Source organism: Pteropus vampyrus, unplaced genomic scaffold (genome assembly GCF_000151845.1).
Source record: "Pteropus vampyrus isolate Shadow unplaced genomic scaffold, Pvam_2.0 Scaffold109, whole genome shotgun sequence".
NCBI lineage: Eukaryota > Metazoa > Chordata > Mammalia > Chiroptera > Pteropodidae > Pteropus > Pteropus vampyrus.
The window spans coordinates 162198-184592 of record NW_011888890.1 but is presented as its reverse complement, the minus strand read 5'-3'; the positions used below and the strand labels follow the sequence as shown (position 1 = coordinate 184592).

General features: G+C 34.4%; 1 protein-coding gene across 8 annotated transcripts in view; it reads left to right on the top strand.

Moving 5' to 3' along the window:
• The window catches only part of MPDZ (multiple PDZ domain crumbs cell polarity complex component), a 131344-nt gene that overhangs the window by 60778 nt on the left and 48171 nt on the right, over positions 1 to 22395 (top strand). For all 8 annotated transcript variants that reach the window (XM_011365285.2, XM_011365290.2, XM_011365286.2 and 5 more), the window contains 5 exons: positions 3437 to 3721; positions 3974 to 4094; positions 10753 to 10951; positions 16537 to 16641; positions 20561 to 20653. In XM_011365285.2, coding sequence (XP_011363587.1) covers positions 3437 to 3721; positions 3974 to 4094; positions 10753 to 10951; positions 16537 to 16641; positions 20561 to 20653 — 803 coding nt within the window. The remainder of the gene's footprint in view (positions 1 to 3436; positions 3722 to 3973; positions 4095 to 10752; positions 10952 to 16536; positions 16642 to 20560; positions 20654 to 22395) is intronic.

The window sequence follows — 22395 nt, the reverse complement described above, 5'->3', positions numbered from 1 at the left end:
TACAAATCTCTACTTATGTCATTCTGTAGCATAAAATACTGTTGCCTGTACATCCATGAGATAGATATAGATACACACACATACACACACACACACATACATATATATGTATATACACTTAGTATAAATTTATATTTTTTTTTTGAGAAGGAGGTTAGTATCAAAAATGAATTAAATCACTCATCAAAGTGATGAGAGTGATTGTGGAACACTCTTAGTCACAAAAACTGCAAGCTCTTAAAGGTATAAAAGGTGTTGCCTTTTCAATAGGTTAAATGTGTGAACAATAAAGAAAGTGCACCCTATCTCAGAGAGAGTGGGAAAACAGTGTTGTGGTGAAGCTCAAAATGTATTTTTCAAAAGTGCTAAGAGGACTTCTGCCATAGACTGCTTATTGAAGAAAAGTAGTTTGTGTCCAGTGAATGTTTAAGTATTTAGCTACTCTGTATAAATACATCATCTGGGTAAATAATGTGCCCAAGTATAATCTTAATGTATTCATTACTCTTAAAAAGTAGACCTATTTTCAAGTATATTTGACATTTTTTATTTAACATCTCCTTCATTCTTTCTGAACAAGAATGTATCAAGTGGATGCACATGTTAAGGTGGATTTTTGGTATCTCGACTTCATTTAGATCCCAGGTTGCACTGGGAAATTGTAGATTTATTTTTGGGCATATATGGGGGAAGAACTGCTTTTCTTTTAGATCCATAAGACTTTTAAAAATAAAACTTGGTTGTTCAGCAACCAGAAACATTTCTTAAGTAGGCGTATGTTGTCTGCTATGTTGATTAGTTCTTTCTTCTCTATGTGTCTGTGTTAACTCCTTCATGAATAATGCATGGCAATTTCTGTTACAGAATTTACAGTAAACCCCAGCTAACGAGGACAGCTTGATCTCTTTTTCTGATGGAAAGTAGTTTTCTTATCTTTATTTAGGGCATGGGAGAGATGATTTACTGTTAATTCTTGTAATTAATTTAGTAATACAGAAGCTAACCAATTTCTATAGTAAGTATGTTATTTTTCATAAGACTAAAATAATAAAAGTTGGGCGAACAGGTTATTGATTAGGTTCTAGGAGTGTGGAGTATGATATTTCCCTATCATTTGATCCTGTGAATTCTAAAGATGTTATTTGCTTGTATGATACTCTTTTTATCAGGAATATTTGTTAATTCCGGAGAGATGAAAACTTGATTGAGAAAGTGGAGTGTAATAAATTGTGTTGGAGCAACTGATTACCCACTTAGAAAAATTTAAGAGACACCCATATCTCACACCACACCCTGAAATAACTTCTAGATGAGTTAAAACAATGTGGAAACAAAGCATTTATGAAATAGAAGACAAATACTAGAAAGCATTTCATTTATTTTATGTAGAGGAATGACTTACTAAACAATATGTAAAACCCAGAAGTACAAAAAATTTAATTATATGCAGAATTTCATTAAGAATTATGTAAAGAATTATTAATTACATAAAGAATTGAACTTCTGCATATACATATACATCATATATAAACAAAATAGAAGTAAGCTGGGAACATATTTATAGTTTATATCACAAATACTTTATATTCAGAATACGTCAGTGATGACAAGTGGAAAACGGTCTGATAAAAATTATAATAAAGTATCTGATAAAAGTGTTCACAGGAGATACTCAAAATGCATGTTCTCACTAATTGCCAGAGACATGCAGAGTAAAATACTAAAACACTGATGCATATATTTCTTAGAGATAAATTGCCAAACTAATTTAGGGTTGTCAAAATAAGTTAATAGGTACTTCCATAGTCTCTTTTTTTGCGAGAGAAAATTGGAAGACCATTTGACGTTATATACCAGCATTTCAAGTGTGCATGTCATTTGACCTACAGCTCTAATTGTAGGAGTTCATACTAAATAAATGTTCACAAAGATGTGCAATAAAAATAACAGCAATGACTAACAATTAGGGGGCATTTTCCCTTAAGTCAGGCATGTTTTTGCTACTTTGTGTTATTAACTCTATCCTCCTGATAGTCCCATACTAGGTTCTATCATTTTCCCTAATTAATAGACAAGAGAATCAAGCACAGGGTGTATTTAAGTAACTTGTCAAAGCTCAAAGAGCTAATTGTGGTAGAGCCAGCATCTGAACCCAGGCAGCCTGGCTCCAGAGTCTGTACTCTGGTTCTTTTGTACTTAGGAATATTTCGTAGCCATAAGATTGAAGCTGACTTTTATTTACTGACATGGGACTCTTTCATGTTAAGGTATAAAGATACTTGAAAAAAGCAAGTAAAAACCTGTGTAGTGTATGTTTCAGTTTAAGTTTTAAAAATGTATATGTACATGTGCATGGATATATGAGTGTGTTTTTGTACATGAGTGTGTGTGTGTGTGTGTGTGCATGTGTGTGTAATGAAAATGCATTAAAAAATCTGATGAATAAACACTCAGCTGAAGCCAGCCATTTTTAATGGGGAAAGTACTCAAAGTAGGAGCCATAAAGAAAGACTTTAGTATTATATTCTTTGTGCATACACAGTATCCATCTATATGGCTTGAACTTTTACGATGATGATATATTCATGCACTGCTTTTACACTTTAAAAATGTCCATCAAAGAATCGAAGAGAAAATTGATATATTTATTGAACAGTTCATATGAAGCAACTGCATGCTGAAAGCATGTAAATGATATATCTATTGTGAGGAAATACATATGTTCATGTAAAGCTATAGAATTTTAGAGTTTCATAGAATTTTAAAAATATAAAGCCAAGAGAGGTTCTGTGATGTACAGATTGTTAATGAGAGAGCCTAGATTAGAACCTACACTTTATGGTAACCCTTCCTAATATTTCTTCTGTTATATCTTGCAGAATATTTATGAAAAATTTTCCTGTAATGGAATTTTTTGGCATTCTGTTCTTCTCCATGAATACCTATAAATACTTGTGAAAATAATTTTCTCTTGAAGGTCCTTGTGAATCTGAATCAATTAATGTCATTTTCTTTATTCTCTTGATTGTATAATAAATAAGAGCTCAGAATGATTGGAAATGAACTACTCTTTAAATAAGATTTGAAAATAAGTTACTTGCTTTCCCATGTATATTGAAACTTGAATGATTTTATTTGTGAATAGAACATGATATTGTATCTGAAAGATCTTATGTATAGTATATTGTACAAGTATAACTCAGTAGAACACGAGATGTATGATTTGCAGGAAATGTATTCAAAAGCATTTATAAAAAGAGACATGTGGAATATCAGCTAAGTGATGAATTTGTATGTTTACTAATGTTTTTTTGAGTAACGAATAATTACATTGTGGTTTTTTTTTTCACTAAATAGTTGCTCATTAAAAAATGGTCTTACAAAATACATTGACGTAATTCTGGCCATAACTTTTTAATTTTTCTTTAATTATCAGGATGTTACTGAAAATTCTTCAGATTCAGTACTTGATCTGCACATGTCCTTGGAGGAACTGTACACCCAGAGTCTCCTGCAAAGGCAGAATGAGAGTCCACCTTTGGTAGACATGAGCATGGGACCTGCTTCTGGCTTTACCATAAATGATTATATACCTGCAAATGCTATTGAACAACAATTTGAATGTGAAAACACAAGAGCATGGACTGAATCTCATCTACCAAATGAAGTTATATCGAATGCAGAACTTACTTCTCCTCTGCTACCTGATTCAACTGGAAAGGTAACATTTTAAAGATACGGTTTGTGTATTATGACGAGGTTAAGGACAGTGACCTGTTAGAGTGTTCTACCTTATCTCCCAATGGGAGCAAGTGCTCTCCTGACAGAGATTTTTCAGAAGCCAAACTACGAACTTGTTTGTTTATAGATATTGGCGAATAAGGCACACTCAGTTAGAGAATACCTGTGATGTCGAAATCATACTCCAAAGTCTAATTTTCCTTTCCATGTGACTTATTTTTCTTTCTGTCAGGGCTCCGAGTTTTTACAACAGAGCTCCCTAACCTCTACTGCCGAGTGTGTCATGCTTCAAAATATATCCAAAGAATCTTTTGAGAGGACTATCACTATAGCAAAAGGCAATTCTAGCCTAGGTAAGTTCCTTACTTTCCATACATACTTTCCCACCCAAACCCCTCCTAAAGAAGAAAGATTGAACCTAATGTATTTGGCTGTAGATAAGAAAATAGATGTTAAAAATTTTCCTGTAGTTTTATGGTTTCTCTTTTTACATACTCATTATTTTTCCTGAAATGATTAACAGGTTTGTTTAGTTCAGGCTAGCTTAAATCCCTCACTCTCTTAATTATTTAAAAGTATTCAGGAGCTTCATTTACATTTGAGCAAAAGATATACAAATCGTTTGTGTATGAAACAGCAAATCAGAAAAAGAATTCTTAGAAAATAAAAAGTCAGCAATTTGGAATTCTCAATTCTTTGGAAAAGCAAATTATTAGTTTCTTTGAATGTTACCAGTTATGCATAAGTCAGTTTGTATTTAATTTCTTTCATTTACTGAAATAAAGACTAAAAAGACAGCCAGGTGTGCCACCACCAAAATATAAATGCAAGTTATTCAGTAGTCCTTCCCAGGTGGCAGGATTTTTGTGTCCTCTCTTACGCATAAAGGGTTGCAGCTAGTTAATAATCATAAAACCTTCTGAATTGGGGGAAAAAAAAAGACTTCCTGTAAAAATAAAATCCTAATAACTAAAGCCGTACTGAGGCAGAGCACCTTTGTTCTTTATTTGCGTTAAGCAGTCATGTCTCTCAGCTCTGTCCCTAGTGTTCTGTGATGATAAATAGGGTGTTAGATCATTTGCTCTGAATGTGGAGTGCAACCCATGACCCTCTGATTAGCTCTGCATCAGAGATCTTGTTCCTTCTATAATATAATGAACCAATACCCTTTTCACTGATATCTTATGGCAGGGTTTTGTTTCCTTGTTAAATTTGAGACTTGGCAGAGAAGTCTAGTATTGCTTACTCGGTGAGTGGGATTCCAGCCTCTGTCTTATTCTGGATTTTGTTCCATTTGGTGGTGGCTGGGTACTACCAACAGCAGCTGAGTGGAGAATTATAGCAGAGAATTTCTACTTAGTTATAAATTTCTTACATATTACGTTTAATAGAATAATATAGAATTTGTTACAGAGCTTTCTGTGATTCATTAATTATGAGACAGACACTATAGATATCAAAGCATGTCAGAAATATTTCATTTGCTAATGCAGTGTTTCTAAAAGCATGCTACTTAGAATACTAGTTCTGTTAGATATAAATAGGACTTATAAATGGGTTCCAAGTTTAAAAGTTTAGAATGTGATAAATTTAAGGAGACAGGTTTCTTTTTGTACTACTCCTCAGTATCTTTGATACTCAGATGTGCATTGTGGATCTCTAAGAGGTTATAGAATGCAGCATTTCTTGCATTTAATTGTCCATAAAACCTATTTTTTGACCTACTTATAAGATTGATTTTGTAAAGCCCATATGAGAAACCCTGTTTTAGTGTATTTACTCAACTATCGAACATTCTTTTTTTCTGTATTCTAGGCACTATACATATACACCATGATGTAATCACTTTCCTTAATGAACATGAGTTTAAAAGAGTAAGCTAGTCAACACATAAAGTCCTAAATTAATTAAAATATACATACAATAATAGACAAAACATTGAAGGCTTAAAAGAGGGAATAGCTTATCCCTACTCTCTGAGTGTGTGGAGAGTTTAGTAAGATTCTGAAGAGAAGATATTTGATTTAGTTTTTGAAAATGGAGTAGATTTTTACCTTACAGTTGAAGAATTGGGAAAAGTTGAAAGCTACTACAGCTGAGACAGAGAAATGTGAAACATAGCTGAATTTTGTTTGGTATGGATGAAGTGCGGTGCGATGGCGGGCAAAGTAAGAACTGAAGTTGAAGGAAGAAATAGTGCGAGACAACTGCCGGATGGGTTTGTGGGCAGGACACAGGACTTCCGTTATAACACCCTCCTATCTCAAGTGGGAACTGAGGGCAGAAGAGTGATGTGATCAGATCTGTGTTTTAAGATCATTCTGGCATAGGTTGGCAAATTAGATTGGAAGCAGTTGGGAGGCTCTTGTAGGAGCCGTGGTTTGAGTACATCTGATTTTGCAATCTGCCGCCTTTGGATTGCTTGCCTGTTTTTAGTTTACTGAGAGAATGTTGAATTTTGTCAAATCTTTTTCTTCATCTGTTGAGGAAATCCATATGAGTGTTTAATTTATTCTGTTAATATGCCAGGACACTTTTTAAGTATGGTACAAGATACTTAGCATAAAATTGACGATTTTAACCATTTTTAAGTGTATATTTCTATGATATTAAGCACACTCTCATTGTTGTGCAACATCACCACCATTCCTCTCCAGAACTTTCTCATCTTCTTTAATGGGTACTGAAACTCTGTACCCATTAAACAATAACTCCTCATTCTCTCTGTTCTCTAGCTTCTAGGGACCATCATTCTACTGTCTGTAGAACTTGACTACTCTAAGTACCTCATGTAAGTGGAATCATAGAGTATCTGTCCCTTTGTGACTGGCTTCTTTCATTTAGCAAAATGTCTTCAAGATTCATTCACATTGTAGCATGTGTCAGAATTTCCTTCCTTTTAAAGGCTGACTAACATTCCATTTGTGTGTGTGTGTGTGCCACATTTTATTTATCCATTTATCTGTTGTTAAACACTTGGATTTCTTCCACCATAGCTTAGAACTTTAAGTTTTATAAATATACTAAAGACGATTAAGCTCTTGGGGAAAAAATAGTGAAAGGTGAAGTGTCTTTGTTTTCTATCATATCAGGAAATCCATTTAAACTTCAACAGTTTGATTTTAAAATTAATGTATAAGAGAGCACTTTCATTTGCTTTGTGAGACTAAACCACTTACCTCTAAGTATGAAATTATAGCACCATTAGTTTATTAACCAAATTGTAATATAAAAGTGTAAGTAGCTTTTAGTTTTACTTTTATGATTTATTTCCATTATTTGAATTAATTTACATTCTCAAAATGTTTATAGGGGTTTCCCTGGATGTTTGATTTCCTGGGGCCCGAAGTGATTCCTCTAGCATTTTAGAATTCAAATTCAGTATGCTAAAGTGAGAACATTTCTCTATTATCTCATTTGGCAGGAGATGTTCAATATTCAGATTTCTGCAGCACTTAGAGTAACTAAATGTAAAAGAATCATGAAAGAGGCCTACTTTAAAAAACTGTGAAACATTAAAATAATTTAAAGCATGTATTTAAGCTTTTAATGTAGGAAGATGTTTTTACAACTTGAAGTAACAAAAAATGTGTAATTTTGAAAATCTAAATGGAGGCTGTCCTTGTGCTGATAGAGTATGTTAGATTAATAATTTTCTCTTAATCAACTTATATAAGGTTGTTTTTAGTTTCAGCTTTCTGGATAATTTGTTTCTTTTATTGATAAACAGAAGAAATTATTAATGATAGGTTTCTGTAAAAGCTATCATAATCCATTTGCTCTGGTTTCATGAATCACTTGGGCTTTTCTTTAACGTTGATAAACATACGGGGCAAATTTTATATGCAGATAAACACATACGTACCCATGTATATAGTCACTTTTAAAACTTTTAATCTTGATGATTCTTAATAAGTCTGTAGTCCAGTGGCTAAATACGTCATATTAGGACTTGAAGATAAAAAACAAAGATAAAAAGGTAGAAAGAAAGGAAGGTATTATCTTCTGTTCCCTGATTAGGTACAGAAACATAGACAAACTCAGGAATTTCTCTGCAAATACTCAGTCCTTAGGAGATGCAAACAACTCTACCCCTACTTTGTTTCCTTTTTTCACATACCTTACAGTACACATCAGTGCTTGAGTTACCCATGGCTACCTTGAGATTGCTGTGATAATAAGCTTCATTTTGAAGCTGAGTAAGATATGCATTTAGCCTTTATAGAGCAATGTAGCTTTGGATTGGAATAGAGATGTAATTTAAATATATTCTGTGAGTTTTTATTTGTTCTTATTTTGTCCTTTATTGAGCAGTTTGTGCCAGGCCCTTTGAAAGGTACTCTACATAAGTTTTTCTCACATAATTTCTTTACCCTTAATAGTAGGCATTTAACCTGATTTTACAGATGGGTGAAATGCAGCCCAGTGTGAAGTTAAGTCAGTTACCAGAGGCTGATTAAAAGTGGCGGATCTCGGATTTAGAACCAATTCTCTTGTTCTGCAGTGTATGGTTTAGGCTATTCTACTATTTCCAGAAAAAAAAAAATCGAGAGAGCTTATGAGTTTATAATCGAAATCTGGTTAGTGGATATTACCTTGAAGTTGTTGAACTGTGAAAATGATCCTGTGGTGCAAGGAAAATATGGTCTGAGATAACCGATGTCGATGTCAGCCTCTTGGTTCATATAGTTGGCACAGTGAGACAGTCCTAATAGCTGATAGAGTCAGGAGTTAAATATGTTATTAAAAATGAACTTGAAGGTCATATCGACTACAAATCATGATGACTTGTCCCATATTTATGGCTTGTTTTATTGTAGAATATATGGTGCTAGTGAGAACAAGATGATTGGTTAGATTCCCAGAATGGGCCACTGAGTTAAATTACATTTCATACTCATACATTTTAATTTTACCATAATACAATTGTTTGGTGGATCTTGGTGGGAAGGGTGTCACCTTCGGGCGAATTAGAGCACCTGCTGAAACATTTCAGAGCCAGCCTCTTTGCTTGTAAAAAACCCACCTGGGATGAAGTAGTGTCTAAACTTGTTTGGTGGTTCATGGTAAACAAAGGTATTTCCTTAATGTCAATACATTTAAAAATCATTAGTATGAGTCTTAAAATAATATTTTAAATACATTTGATAATTGTTTATATGTATCAGATATATCAGAAAATGGTAAGTAGGAGCATGGGTTGCCCATATTCAGGAATGAAATATTAGGTTGGAAGCATATTATAGTCAGGATTGTTCTTGAAAAATATTTGAAATATCATGTCTAATTTGGTATAATTTCAATTAATACTCAGACAGAAAGTATTACTTTCTGCTTTGAAAAAAATATAAAAACCTAAAGAGGAATTTGTGATTTCTCTCAAAGATTTTATAAATACCCTTATAGCTTTATAGCTCTCCTTATCTGGTTTAATTATATAATCTTGTTTTAGAAGGAACTTGTAGCACTTGATTTTAAGCAAATTAACATTATTTTATGTAATGTTTTAACATAATTTCAAAAGTTTTTATATTTTTGAAGGAATAGAACAAGGATAGGATGAGAAGGGAACATTAACTCAGATGACGTTTATTGCAAAGCCGTTTTGAAGAAGTGATACTAAAGAGTGAACAGGAGATAGTTGTGTAAGAGCTGCTGCAAGGGCATCAGGCAAAGACTCTGAAATGGGTAGAGACTAGGTGTGTTCCTGAAAGAAGCTTGCATTGCTATAAACATAGGGAGCCAAGGAAGACATGGCACAAGGAAGGGTGCATGTTGAGAGGCCAGACCACCAGTATCCTATAGACTGCGCCAAGTAGGTGTGTTGTATATCACCATAACAGGAAGTTATTAAAGAGTCGTTAGCAAGGGAGTGATGTGATGTGATTTATCTTTTTTGAATGATCACTCTGTATGCTGTGAGAAGAATGCATTAGAAGCCTAGAGACCAACGAAGAGGCTGTTTTGAAAAGTGAGGCAAGAGAACGTGTTGGCTTGATCTAGGTTAGTGCAGACATGGAGAAAGATGAATGAATTCAAGATAAGTTTTGGAGAGAAATGACAGGACTTGGTGATGGATGAACTATAATTCATCAGATTATAGTTACAGCCCATCAGAAGTAGAAATCAGGAATGACTCCGACGTTTCAGACTTGAGTAATGGAGAGTTCTCTTGTGGTACAACACCAAAGAGGGAAAGACAAATGGAGAAGTAAGAGGAAGTGGAAACTTGGAAATTCAATTTCATATGTCCTAAGGTTGCTTTCCCTACTAGTCATCCAAGGAACATGTCAGGAGGGCAATTGAATATCTAAATCTGGAGCAAATAGGAATAGATTAAAATGAAATTTACATCAGTTCAGTTCAAGATGACTGTACATTCAGGCACTGTAAGAGGCAGTGAGGGGAAGACTTGAACACAAGCTTCTTGATGTTAGGAATTCTGTGTTATGCTTTTTTTCTTTTTTATCTCATACTCAAGCAACCAGCATAGTACTTGGCACGTAGTAACCATGTAGTAAATATATACTTAATGAACAAATGATTTGGAAATAAGGTAGTAGCACAGAGTTTCTTAATTTATTGAACTAATTTTTCATTTGTAGGCCTGTTTATTCTCTTATGTGTAGAAGAGATGAACTGCTATTATAAAATTGACTTGACACTATCAAAATGTTCTCCCTGGGAGATATTTCTATTTTAAGGGGCAACACATCAAATAGCCTAACTTATATTCACTCCTGTGTAGACCTGTTTTATCTCTAATGTATTCAACATGGACAGTCTTTGTTTAGATTCATTTCACAAACATTTGAAAATTTACTTTAAAAATAATTTTTGTTAGAAACTAACTTTTTCCTTTCCTTTTGATTTTTTTTTTTTTTATTGTTTGGCCAAAAAACATTAGTGCTAATCTTTTATCTACAAATCCATAGGGATTATTATATTCAAATTAAAATGAATTTGGAAGTCACATATTTAATCAATATCTGTGTCCCTTCGTTACCATAGGGATGACAGTAAGTGCTAATAAAGATGGCTTGGGGATGGTTGTTCGAAGCATCATCCATGGAGGCGCCATTAGTCGAGATGGCCGGATTGCTGTTGGGGACTGCATCTTGTGTATTAATGAAGAATCTACTATCAGTTTAACCAATGCCCAGGCGCGAGCTATGTTGAGAAGACATTCTCTCATTGGGCCTGACATCAAGTAAGTATCATTTGGACCCAATCTGGCTTGGAAAATTCAGGAATTTCAGTTCATTCATCAGATTTTTTTCAATATATACTTCTGTTTGATATACAAAAATTACATATTTAGCATGAGTCACTTAAGAATTTCACTATTCCTGAATAGCTCTTGATTGTAGATAGTCTCTTTAAGATGATGATAATGTTGAAATATTTTAAAGCATGTTGCTTTCTCTTTCTAATTTTACTTCTCCAAGGATTTTGATTTCTGCAAAAACCTTAGATGTGAGAGATATGAGACATCTCTTACAGAGTAGGAGGTTCCACTCTTAGGATCTCATAAAGAAGTTTGGATTGTCCTCCGTATTAGGAATTTTGCACTGCCTTGTTGGCCTGTATGAATTCTAGGACTAAGTGAGGAATGGAAAATAACGTATGGAACAGTGCTGGTCTGACCCATAATTTACCTCTGTCGAACTACCTCATCCAAGAGAATTCACCAGTACGTCAACGTAGTCTGATTAAAGGTCATGTAGGATATTTTTTCGGAAGTGTTTATCAAACTGTCCCATAATGTGCTAAAAGCACGTCATATATGTGTTTGGTTTTTAAGTCACTAAACATTTCTTGAGCCAACATAAAAATTAGTTCATGACTTTATTGTCACATCTCATCAATGTAATAAGTTGGTTTTATTCTCTAGCATTAACCATTGAACATTGTATTTAATGTAAAAGGGATAAAATAGTAAATAAGAGCTCAGAGAAAGATTGTTTCCCTTAAATTAATATGATGATTACTAGCAAGGGACACTTTTTTGAATTAATGCTGTTTTATTGACTGCATTCTCTATTATTTTTTTGCAAAGTACATATTGCTAGCGCTTGGGTAAGAAATACAATATTTACAATCTGTTTTTCATTCTGCCATCAATAAAAAATAGAAAAATATATACTGTTTGGAGTGGATTCTGCTCTTATAAAAACCAGTTTTTTGAGGCAGAATTTCACTAATGGGCTTTCATATTTTTGAATGCCTTTTGATTTTTATTTTATAATGGAACAGAGCATTAGATCCTGGGACAATACTTTAATTATCTTACTAATGCGAGTACAAGTGAACATTATTACAAATGTCGGTGCCTCTATACTAAGAAAAAAGGGAAACTTAAGTGCTTTCCTCACCACTTGTGGTCCGGTGTCCATTTCTTTTGCTTAAAAGATGAATGATATACATCCACATGGAGACTCTTTATGGCAAGGGTTTTAGCTTACATATTACATAGTTTATACGTAGCATAAAATACAGATGGCCTGGTAACTGATCACTTGATTTATTGTGTTCTAGTGCCCATGTTGTGTTATGAGCACTGATGCAGGTCTCTGAGCAGCATAACCGGTGCTTGATTCTAGCTTTATTCCTCAGTTCTAATGTACTGCAGACCTTAAAAGGTAGCCAAGAAATAGGACACTGTGACATTGATTCGAAATAAGTCATACATCTGGTTAGCTGTAGGAAAGTTGTCAGGCACGTTTTCAAGCTCCAAAGTTCTTTTTTCTCCTTTTCTCACTTTTGTTGCTGTTTTGTTTTAGTTTTGTTTGTTTGTTTTTCTACCCTCTGACTCAGAACCAAAATTTACTCTTCCTCTCAGACAACAGCTTCATCAAAACTTTGAAGGATATCTAGAGAGCTAGCTTCATAAATAATTACTTTAGGATCCCAGTGGGCAAAAAGTACTGTAGTATCTTATGTTAAAAACAGAAAATAAGAAAAATCCCACAACTTTCTTTCCTCTGGAAATCAGTCAGTGAATCAGTCCGTCCAGTCGATCTCTTTCTCACATGCTGGTGTGTGTACACACACACTCACTCACAAATATACCAACAAAACACATCGATTTCTCGTCAAGTGTCCTACCAAAGCTGTGATTCAGATGGTTAAGGTCTGACTCATTGAGTAATTGGTAGAAAGAAATTAGAATCACATAATCCTTTTTCAGAAAAAAAATGTGTTAAATTATAAAACAAATAGCCATTTAGTTTGACCAGGGCTGAGCAGCATGTTCCATGCATTTTGCATAAAGTTTTTGGCTCTGTGCCTTCCTGATCTTTTGCTTTCACGAAGCAAACGGTTTAGAATTACCCTGAAAGCTATGTGACTAATCCTCCCAAAAGGAAAAGTCTAGGCCTCCCATTACTTTTGAGTGGGACCATACATTGCCTCTGGCCAATTAACATTACTTGCATTTAGGCTCCATCCATGTTTCTTAGTCTTTATTTTTTGTTATGAACCTAGCTTAATCTGAGGTAGTGGTAGAGAAGTGTGTTGGAGAGACTTTAAAAAAAAAAAACTAAATGGTTCAATTACATAACAAATTGGTTTTAGGAAAAGCATACTTATTGAAATAATGCACTCGGTTTCTTTTTTGCCATTTATGATAGATAGCTAAGAACTTTGTATGCGTGCGTTCATGCATGCCTGGGTAGATAATTTGAGTTTCAGGGGTTCAAGAACAGCCAGTTTAAGCTCCAGGTTTCATTATTTTCTGTGGAAAACCAGATGTGAAGCCTCACCAGAATGCATTCTGTTTCACTTCTCACTCCACCTTGCCAGGAGCTCTTATATTTCTGTAATAATAGCCAGGGTTTTGTGCTTAGCAGCAGCTGCTTGTAACATCTGCCAGATAATTACCAAGCTGAATCAGAATTCACCTGCCTTAACCTAAAGTGTGGGATGAATTCCTGATCAAGGAATAAAAGATTGATTGCAGTTACATTTTTCCGTGCTTGTTAATAATCACTGCTATAGACACCAGTAAAGAGCAGATGCTTTTCTGGGGGAGGTGTAGATAGGAGGGAGGTGGAAAGGGGGAAAAAACAACCAGGAGCACCCACTTTTAACTACATATGTATGCATCTCACATTCAGCACAAGACATTGACATTTGTTAACACCATTGTAAAAAGATGCCGCGGCGTATGCTTCACATTCTAGATTTTCTACAGCACGTGCTGACGATCGAGCCCCCTTTTATGTGTGAGTATCGGTGATTCGAAACCTCATTATGTCTGTGTGTTACAACTTGTCTGTGAAAACCATTTCATGCTTTTGTAACGTCCTGATGCAGGGTTAGATGCAGATATAAATTTAGTGTATACATTTTGGCTTTTTTCCCTTCATTTATATAAGAACATAAATTCCAACAGAGCTATGAGATTGTTACATTTTCACATTGCACTGATGATTGTGAACTCATTCGGAAATCACATTTTCCAACCACTAAGCTTTTAAGCTCCTTTGTCAGGGAACGGTCCTGTCTGCAATGTGCAGGTGCAGTCAGTGGATTAAGAGCCGAATCACATCTCCTCATCACTAATGTTATTCTTTTTTCTTTCATTCCACGTGTAACCAAAGGTTAGTTTACCTTAAAGGATTTTTAATACAACTCTCAAATCAGCGATTTCAGTGTGTTTATGCTGTTCATAATTTAGTTTTGATGTTCTTTGTTGATGATTTGGAGGATCTGTGTGTCTGCGTGGCCAGGCGTGTGTGAGAATTGATCTTCGTGTGCTGTTGCATTGTGGGATGCTTGTTCCGGTGGCCTCGTTATCTGAAAACTGCCTCCTTTCCCCTTTCTCACTGTTATTGAATATGTCAGAAAAATATTTGTAAAGCTCCCTCTCATTCTTAGTAATAGGATAACCAACTTTTAAGAAATACAGGGGAAAATTCATTTCAACACTGTTTGGGATAGAAACATCTTTTCCTTCTCAAACCAGTTAAAAAATTAAATACTTTGAACCAATTGTTTTTCTTTTTACTATTGTGTTCTAGCTTCCTCCCTCCCTTACATCTTCCTGGCTTTTCTTCTTAAGATTTTATTTATGAGTTTTACTATTATTGAATCTTCAGAAATAATACTAGTTTTCTTGAATAGGCTTTTCAGATTTTGAGTTTTATGTTTATCTCTATTTTTCTTTGTGTAAACTGCAGTCACATCTTCTCTCCTAGTATAAAGTGTTATATATTTTTGACTCCTTATTTTTGACAGGATATATATAAATTTACTATTTAATATACTTTTAACACCATAGAGCAGCAGTTTTATAGATAAATAAATTGAGTAGAGTCAGAATTAGAATGCGCTCTTTCACTCTGCCTAGTCCTAAATCCACTGTACCATGCTTTCTGCTTCATTTTTTGATCCTTGAGGTATCAAAGGATCAAAAGTGTCATGAAGAGATTTTCAAGGATCCACAGATTTTGCCAGGGTGATCAGGTGTGACAGGGCCAGCTGATGCCCTGTTATTTCACTGACTTACATTTATATTATGCTTCTCAGCTTACAATAGCCTCATAAACAGTGATGTCCTTTTTGTGGTTGAGGACGTGGCATTTCATTTGTGGTGATTTACCTTCCCATCACACTCCTGATGAGCAACAGAATTGTCTTCTGACTCCAAAAATAAGTAACCTCGCAGAGTGAATGCTTTTTATGAAATAACCAATATATCTGAAATTATAAATTTCAGATATAAATTATGACATTGGTATAATTCTCACTCAATAAATTATGACATTGGTATAATTCTCATTTTATTATAACAAAAGAGAATCCTTTTAATCTTGCATTCCAGTGCTAAGGTTTTAATATTTATCATCGTCATAGGTAACTTATGGATAGCTGGTTTAATACTTTATGATTTTTACATTGTGTATTTTTATATATACTTTAGTCATGCAAACATGGTGAACTGGCTTCAAATGCATTATTGCTCTTGCCTTACTATTCAATAATTTCAGGATCTTGGGAAGGCCTACTTAAATGTATCAACTATAAAGCCTTATAGGACAACAGTGAACTTGAATTTTCAAATGTCATTTTCTAATCATTACAGTTGTAGTCAGCATCTCATTCAGTGCCTTCCATATTATAGGCATTCAGCCAATACTTGTTAAAGTAGTAAGTGACCATTCAAGTATAAACAATAGGCTTTTCTCTGAAACCATAATGAACTTATAAGAAGTTGCCACGAATTAGTAAGAGAGTCTTTCTATAAACTTATAATGGCTTAACTTCAGACCTGAGAGTTCATAACTTAATAGAGCTAATATATAATTATTGATAATGCTTGTTAATATCCATAATTAATCATGTGGAAGAATGTAAAGTTACTTGTGATTCTAAGCGTTTTAATAGCATACGCCTAATGTGTTTCTGCTAAGGAAACCAAGAATCTTTGGATGAAATTAAAATTACTGACACTTATTTTGCTAAGGATTCATAGATATTTCTAATTTTATAAACTTGTTTTCTCATTTGGAAATACTAATAATGCGGTTTTCCTCCCCCATATGGTTATTGGTAGGTAAACACATATTTATCAGCTACATTTTAAAGTAATTGTTGTTGTTATTCTTATCTATATGATATTTTATCTTTTCAAAGTTTGGATTCTCTACTGAGTAAGCCAATTAAAGGAGTTGTGTGAAAAAGCAGGGATGGAAAGACAATATAATTTTATTTCCATATTTTGGAAGCTTTTCCTAATGATGAGCCAGAACTTTACTTCTCTTTGTTTTCATGGACTATGTTTTGTTTCAGAATTACTTACGTTCCTGCAGAACATTTGGAAGAGTTCAGAATAAGCTTGGGACAACAATCTGGAGGAATAATGGCACTGGATATTTTTTCTCCATATGCTGGCAGGTAAGTGAAATATTAAATCTACCACAATGAATGAATGATAGAGCAGATTATAAAAAAGAGTTTTGAATTCAGTGAAGAGTACTAGCAATGAAAGAGACTGAATTCCTTTCCCTCTTTCAAGATTTGAAAAACTATTCTCCTATTTTCCTCCCTCATACTTAAGTAATTATTGTATGGAATGGAAAATTTGGAAAGTATATGAACATTCAAATTGAAAAACTAAAATCATCTCTCATTATACCACTACGTATAGCACTTTTAACATGTGGAGTTTGGAGAATTCACCCCAGGTATAAATATTATTTCATCATTCCCTGGAACTTATAATTTACATAGTATTTAGTCGTGCTTTTTCTTCTTTTGTAAATATTTTCAAATATCTTTATAAAGTTTTTTTATTTCTTTTTTAACATACATACAGATTGAGAAAGATTTTTAATGGGTTTTTTTTTACTCTTGGAAAATGTCGAGCTCAACATTTTGGTATATAGGATGTTAGGAAGCAGAGTTTTTGGCTCTTTAAAGGCTCTTGATACACAGTGTATTAAGAGCCTTTAAATAATACAGAAAAAAGATTTTCCCTTAAGGGAAGGCAACAACCTGGTTTTGATGCTGCTGCTGACTGAGTTCAGCACATGGAGAGAAGTAATGTTAAATTGCTTTTCCATGAAGAATGTACCATTTTATACTCTTAGCTGTGGGCCTATTTTTTTCAGTTGCATTGGTAACTGAGCACCACATTTCTCTTTAAGCATGCTGCAGAGCTGAGATGGCTCTGCAAATATTCTGAAGTCTTCTCAGAAGAGTTCTGCTGTTCCTCAGAGAGTATCAGAAAATCCCAGAACACTTTGGTATCCAGTGACTCTACAGGCATCACAGTATGACATTACCGTTTCCTCCGCAAATTACACATGACCACAGTAATACTGAAAGTGTTAGGGAAGGGAAAGGTATGTTATGTATTTAATAAAGGGAAGGAATGTTGTGGCTCTTGGGGCCTCATGAATTTTATGGGAAAAGGAGTATTCACTCCACCCTGTACACAGCTCAGCCACACTCCAATCCAGAGTATCCATCTCAGGGTAAATGGCATGAATCGATTATAGCTTCCTGATGTTTTCTGTCAGAATGGTAAAAGCAGTTATTCCAATATCCCTCTGAAATATCATTTCAAACGGTATTAAAGACTATGCCAAGGGAACATCATATTTGTTTTAAGCTCTGAGGAAGCCTTAAATGCATTCAAAATGTATTAGAGAGGAGCCACTTTCAGCACTGTGCTTCTCTCCCAGCACAGAAAGGAGAAACGCCTATAGTGTGCAGTGTCGTGACTACTTGCTTCACTGCAGAGAAAGTATATTTGCTATTAACATAAGGGTGCTCAAAACAAAACAGAATGATCCGCATTTTACAGAGGAGGAATCTACACCAGAGAGAGGTTAAGTAACTTGCCCAAGTTCCATAGTTAAGTGTCAGAGCCAAGATTAGAATGTAAGCAGTCAGGCTCCATGTTTTTAACCATTGCATCCAAAGAAAGAATTGTGTAAGCCCAGGAAAAAAAATACAGACAGCATAGCATAGAGGGTAAGAGCTCTGGTTTTGTAGTAAAATGGCCTTAATTAAAATTTTACTTCTGTTTTACTGTATGACTTTGTCCCAGTTTCTGACACCTAAATGCAGATGCAAAGGGGGTTAGTTATTATAGTTATAACAGAAATTTCATTGGTATTCAATAAACATGGGTGAAAAAAAGTCTAATTCATTCTTGGCTGAGTGAGTTCAGAAGGGAGAGAATTGGTCCATTCTGCTTTTTGGAATACACGACACTTGAGTCCCATAAACCACATTTTAAGACAGATAGAGAATAATCAGTATATTTATAAGAGTACCTCTGGGTTAGTGTAAAGGTTCAAGATTATAGAACTATTTGAAGAGAATGGTGCTTCTGTGTCAGAGGATTCAAGATATTAGTCTTCTTATAGCTAAAGAGGCACAAGCATTTGATGCGCTGTGACCGAGAGTGTTTCTGAGTAGTTCCCATAGCTTAAACTTCAGGGGCAAGGTCCTCCCCCGACCCTCATAGTTGTCACTGAATATTTTAGGGATTCTTTCTAAGTTCTCATTCTTGTCTGTCTGCCATACCTGCTTTTTCTATTACCTTCTCTCCAGTTATGTTTTCAGAGGGTTAACCCTAGTTTTCACTTCTCTGTCTCATATCTTCCAGATTACAGATTCAGTCAAACTGTGTAGTTCTCAGTCAGCTTCTGAATATCGTTTTTAAAATCCCCACCTTTGTGAATCCATTCTCAACAGTCCTGTCCCACTCTCAGGCTTAGGCTCTCAGGATCCCAGCTTCGTGCACAGCCTTGTTCCTCAGTTTGCACAGGAGGGGAATTCAAACAGACACCCAATGGGCAGGACCTATAGGCCTATAGGCAAGTAGATTTCTTTTTAACAGTTAAGAACAAAAATCTGACATTCATGATTTTTTTCATCTGATTTATTTTGCTTAGCATGATAGTCTCAAGATCCATCCATGTTATCACAGATGGCAGTATTTCATCTTATGGCCAAGTAGTATTCCATTGTATATATGTACCACCATGTGACTTAACTCATATGTTGAATATAAAACTGAAAGCAGCAAATAAACAAGACAGACAGAAACTCATAGACACAGACAACTGTATAGTGGTTACCAGAGGGAAAGGGTTTTGGGAGGAGTAAAAAAAGGGTAAAGGGGGTCAGATATATGGTGACTGTGAGGGAGATTTGGCTTTGAGTGGTGAACACACAATGCAATATACAGATGACATCTTATACAATTGTGCACTTGAAACCTGTGTAATTTTATTAACCAATGCTACCCCAATAAATTTAATTAAAAACTTTTAAAACTCTGACATTTAGATCAAAGAAAGAATGACATATTCAAAGAGAGCCTGGACATTTTCTTGCCTGAAATGTTGTGAAACACAGTCAAACACAGATAGGTTATTGGGTTAATGACTTCTGATCTCCAAGTCTAAAGATTATATAATTTGACAGTTTAGTATTCCTGTCAATGGAGAATGGCTAAAATTTGAGCATTCACTTTCTTTAGATTTCTATAAAAATAAACTGAAAATTATTTTTCAGATCAGAATTTTTTAGTTTTCTCTGCTTTCAAATGAATATATGAACAATTTTTCCTAGAAATCCAGTTTTTGCTAATAGTATAAAAAGATACCATAAATGATTTAACCATTCTCTATTGTCCTTGCATGTTACTTGACTGGGTACATTTTGTTATATGACTGGCATTTGGCAAAATCTGAACTCTTACAGAAATCGAAAAGTGACCTTGAACACAGGTGCATTGTAAACTACTTCCTGTAAGGAGTGCTTTGTGTCCGGCTCCTCTGGATAGCTGAAGCTGGACTATAAGCATTTCTATCTTTCTTCAAAAGTTGAAAGAATTGATCCATACTTACAGAGCAGAAATGCTAAACTCCTGGCGTACTTAATAATAGGTCCTTTTAGGGCAGGGATCAATCAGGGTTGTGTAAGCTTATAACCCACATGGTGCTTCTTTACAATTTTCTTTACAATTCTTTCATGATTTTCTTTGCAGTTCTGATATTTATCCCCTTCTCAGTTCATTCCTCTATTCTCCCATGTTTCATCAAAAAAAGAGACTAGACAAGACTCTTATTGTTCAGCTATATCTTCAGACTAAGTTATAATAGATTGACTCTAAGGTTTTTATTTTGTTTCATCAGAATTTTGTTTCCCTTTAATGTTCTATACTTATTAGACAAGTGGGATGAATATATAAAGCAGTTCTAGCTCTTAAGCCAAACTAATAATAAAGTATATATGACAGTCTTTCATAGTTTTACTAAGATTTAAGAGTTTTCACTGCATAACTATTTAACAGAGACATTCCAGAATTACCAGAGCGAGAAGAAGGAGAGGGAGAAGAAAGTGAACTTCAAAATGCAGCATACAGCAGTTGGAATCAACCCAGACGGTAAGGACTATTTAGGTCTTCTGCCTACTCAGTGTTTAAAGATAGGGAGGGATGGTTTCAAGTATTGGATACTGTGACATTGGGCAAGTTGTTTAATATTCCCTTGCCCTCCAGTTCTTCATGTGTACAGTGGAGAAGATAATATGTCTCCCACAAGGTTAAAACTAACATTATACAAGGATTTAGCATATAATAGGGACTAAATAAAATTAGAGAAAATTATGCATAGGTAGTTAGAATGGATAATTTTTTCTGTAAAGTTTGATCTTAGATATACTATCAAATGTTAATTTAAATTTCTCTGACATTTGTAGAAACTATTCAAACATATATATTCAGAATGTTTATGTATACATTCTGAATATATATGTTATCCCAGACTACAGTTACTCTGATCCATGCTCTGTCTAGAACCAATCTCATATATAATAGAAAAGACAACTTTCCTAAATATGCTCAGATATATCACTATACAGAACTAAGGTGTATTTTTGTGTTCATGCTAAGTAAAATCAGACTCAGTTTAATAGATATTTATCGAGTCCTGATTATGGACCCAGACAAGAGGCAGGTGATTTTGTGAATAATGAGGAAGTATAAAACATAGATCCTGCTTCCTAGGAAGCAATAATGTACTTGGGTAGGCAATATGTAGAGACACCCAAAGAAAGAAAAACATAAAGTATTTTGCATTAAGTGTAAAATGTATGTAATCATTGGACACCCTCTAAACAGATCGAAAGGTGACCATCACAGTTCTGCCTTGTACTTAGTAAACACTTAATATTTATTCTACAGTGTAAATGCTCAGGAGAGAATAATTTCTATTCTTCAGAGATATAATACAGTTAGATGATTTTCCTTAGTCACAATTGAATTTGAAGTGGCAGCCATCGCATTAAATATTTTCTGGATTGAGTCACATTCAAAGGATAGAAAACTTTTTATGTTGCTTTCAAAACAAAACAAAAAACCCCCAGCATTTCCAGCCCTCTAAAATGACTTTTTGATTTGAATTCTTTAAAAGCTGTTTAGCCTGCTTAAAGAAATCAGAGGCTCTATCCATTCTCACCCATACTTAGAAATGAATATGTGCTAGATCTGTGGCAGAAAATATAAAATGTTAAGTTTCTTATTTACTTGAGGGTGGAGGCAAAAGATGAAATTATTTTGTAGCAGTTAATCATAGTGATAAACTTGAATATTGTTGGAGGGCAGTAATCACAGGGAAAAGATAGATTGGCCAGTTTTAATAACATTGTGGGAGGAAAAGCAGTATTTAGAAGGCACTATGCAGAATGTTTGGAGTCAGGAAGAGCCATATTTGAATTCTAACCGATACTTTTTAAGACAAGTTTCTTAATCTCTGCTAGGTCTCAGTTACTTTATCTGTAAAATAGAATTAATAATAGAACCTTTTAAACTTGGAGGAGAATTCATTGTGATAATGCATATAAAATTCTTAGCATAGTACCTGGTGCAGAGTGAGCCCTCAGTCAGTGGTTGGCATTGTCAGTCATTATCATCATCATTACTAACAACTAAGCAAATAGAAAGTGTCTAACACATTATCCAATTTCTTATGAGAACAAATTAAGTGTAACTTCTGGACTGGAAGATTATATTTTTATCCTAAAGTTCTAAAGATGGTAACTACCTTATAGAGAGACTATGCCTGTACCTTCCATTAAGTCTGTAGAAGGTACCCAGCACTCTTCTATATGAAAGTACTAAAGTACTTT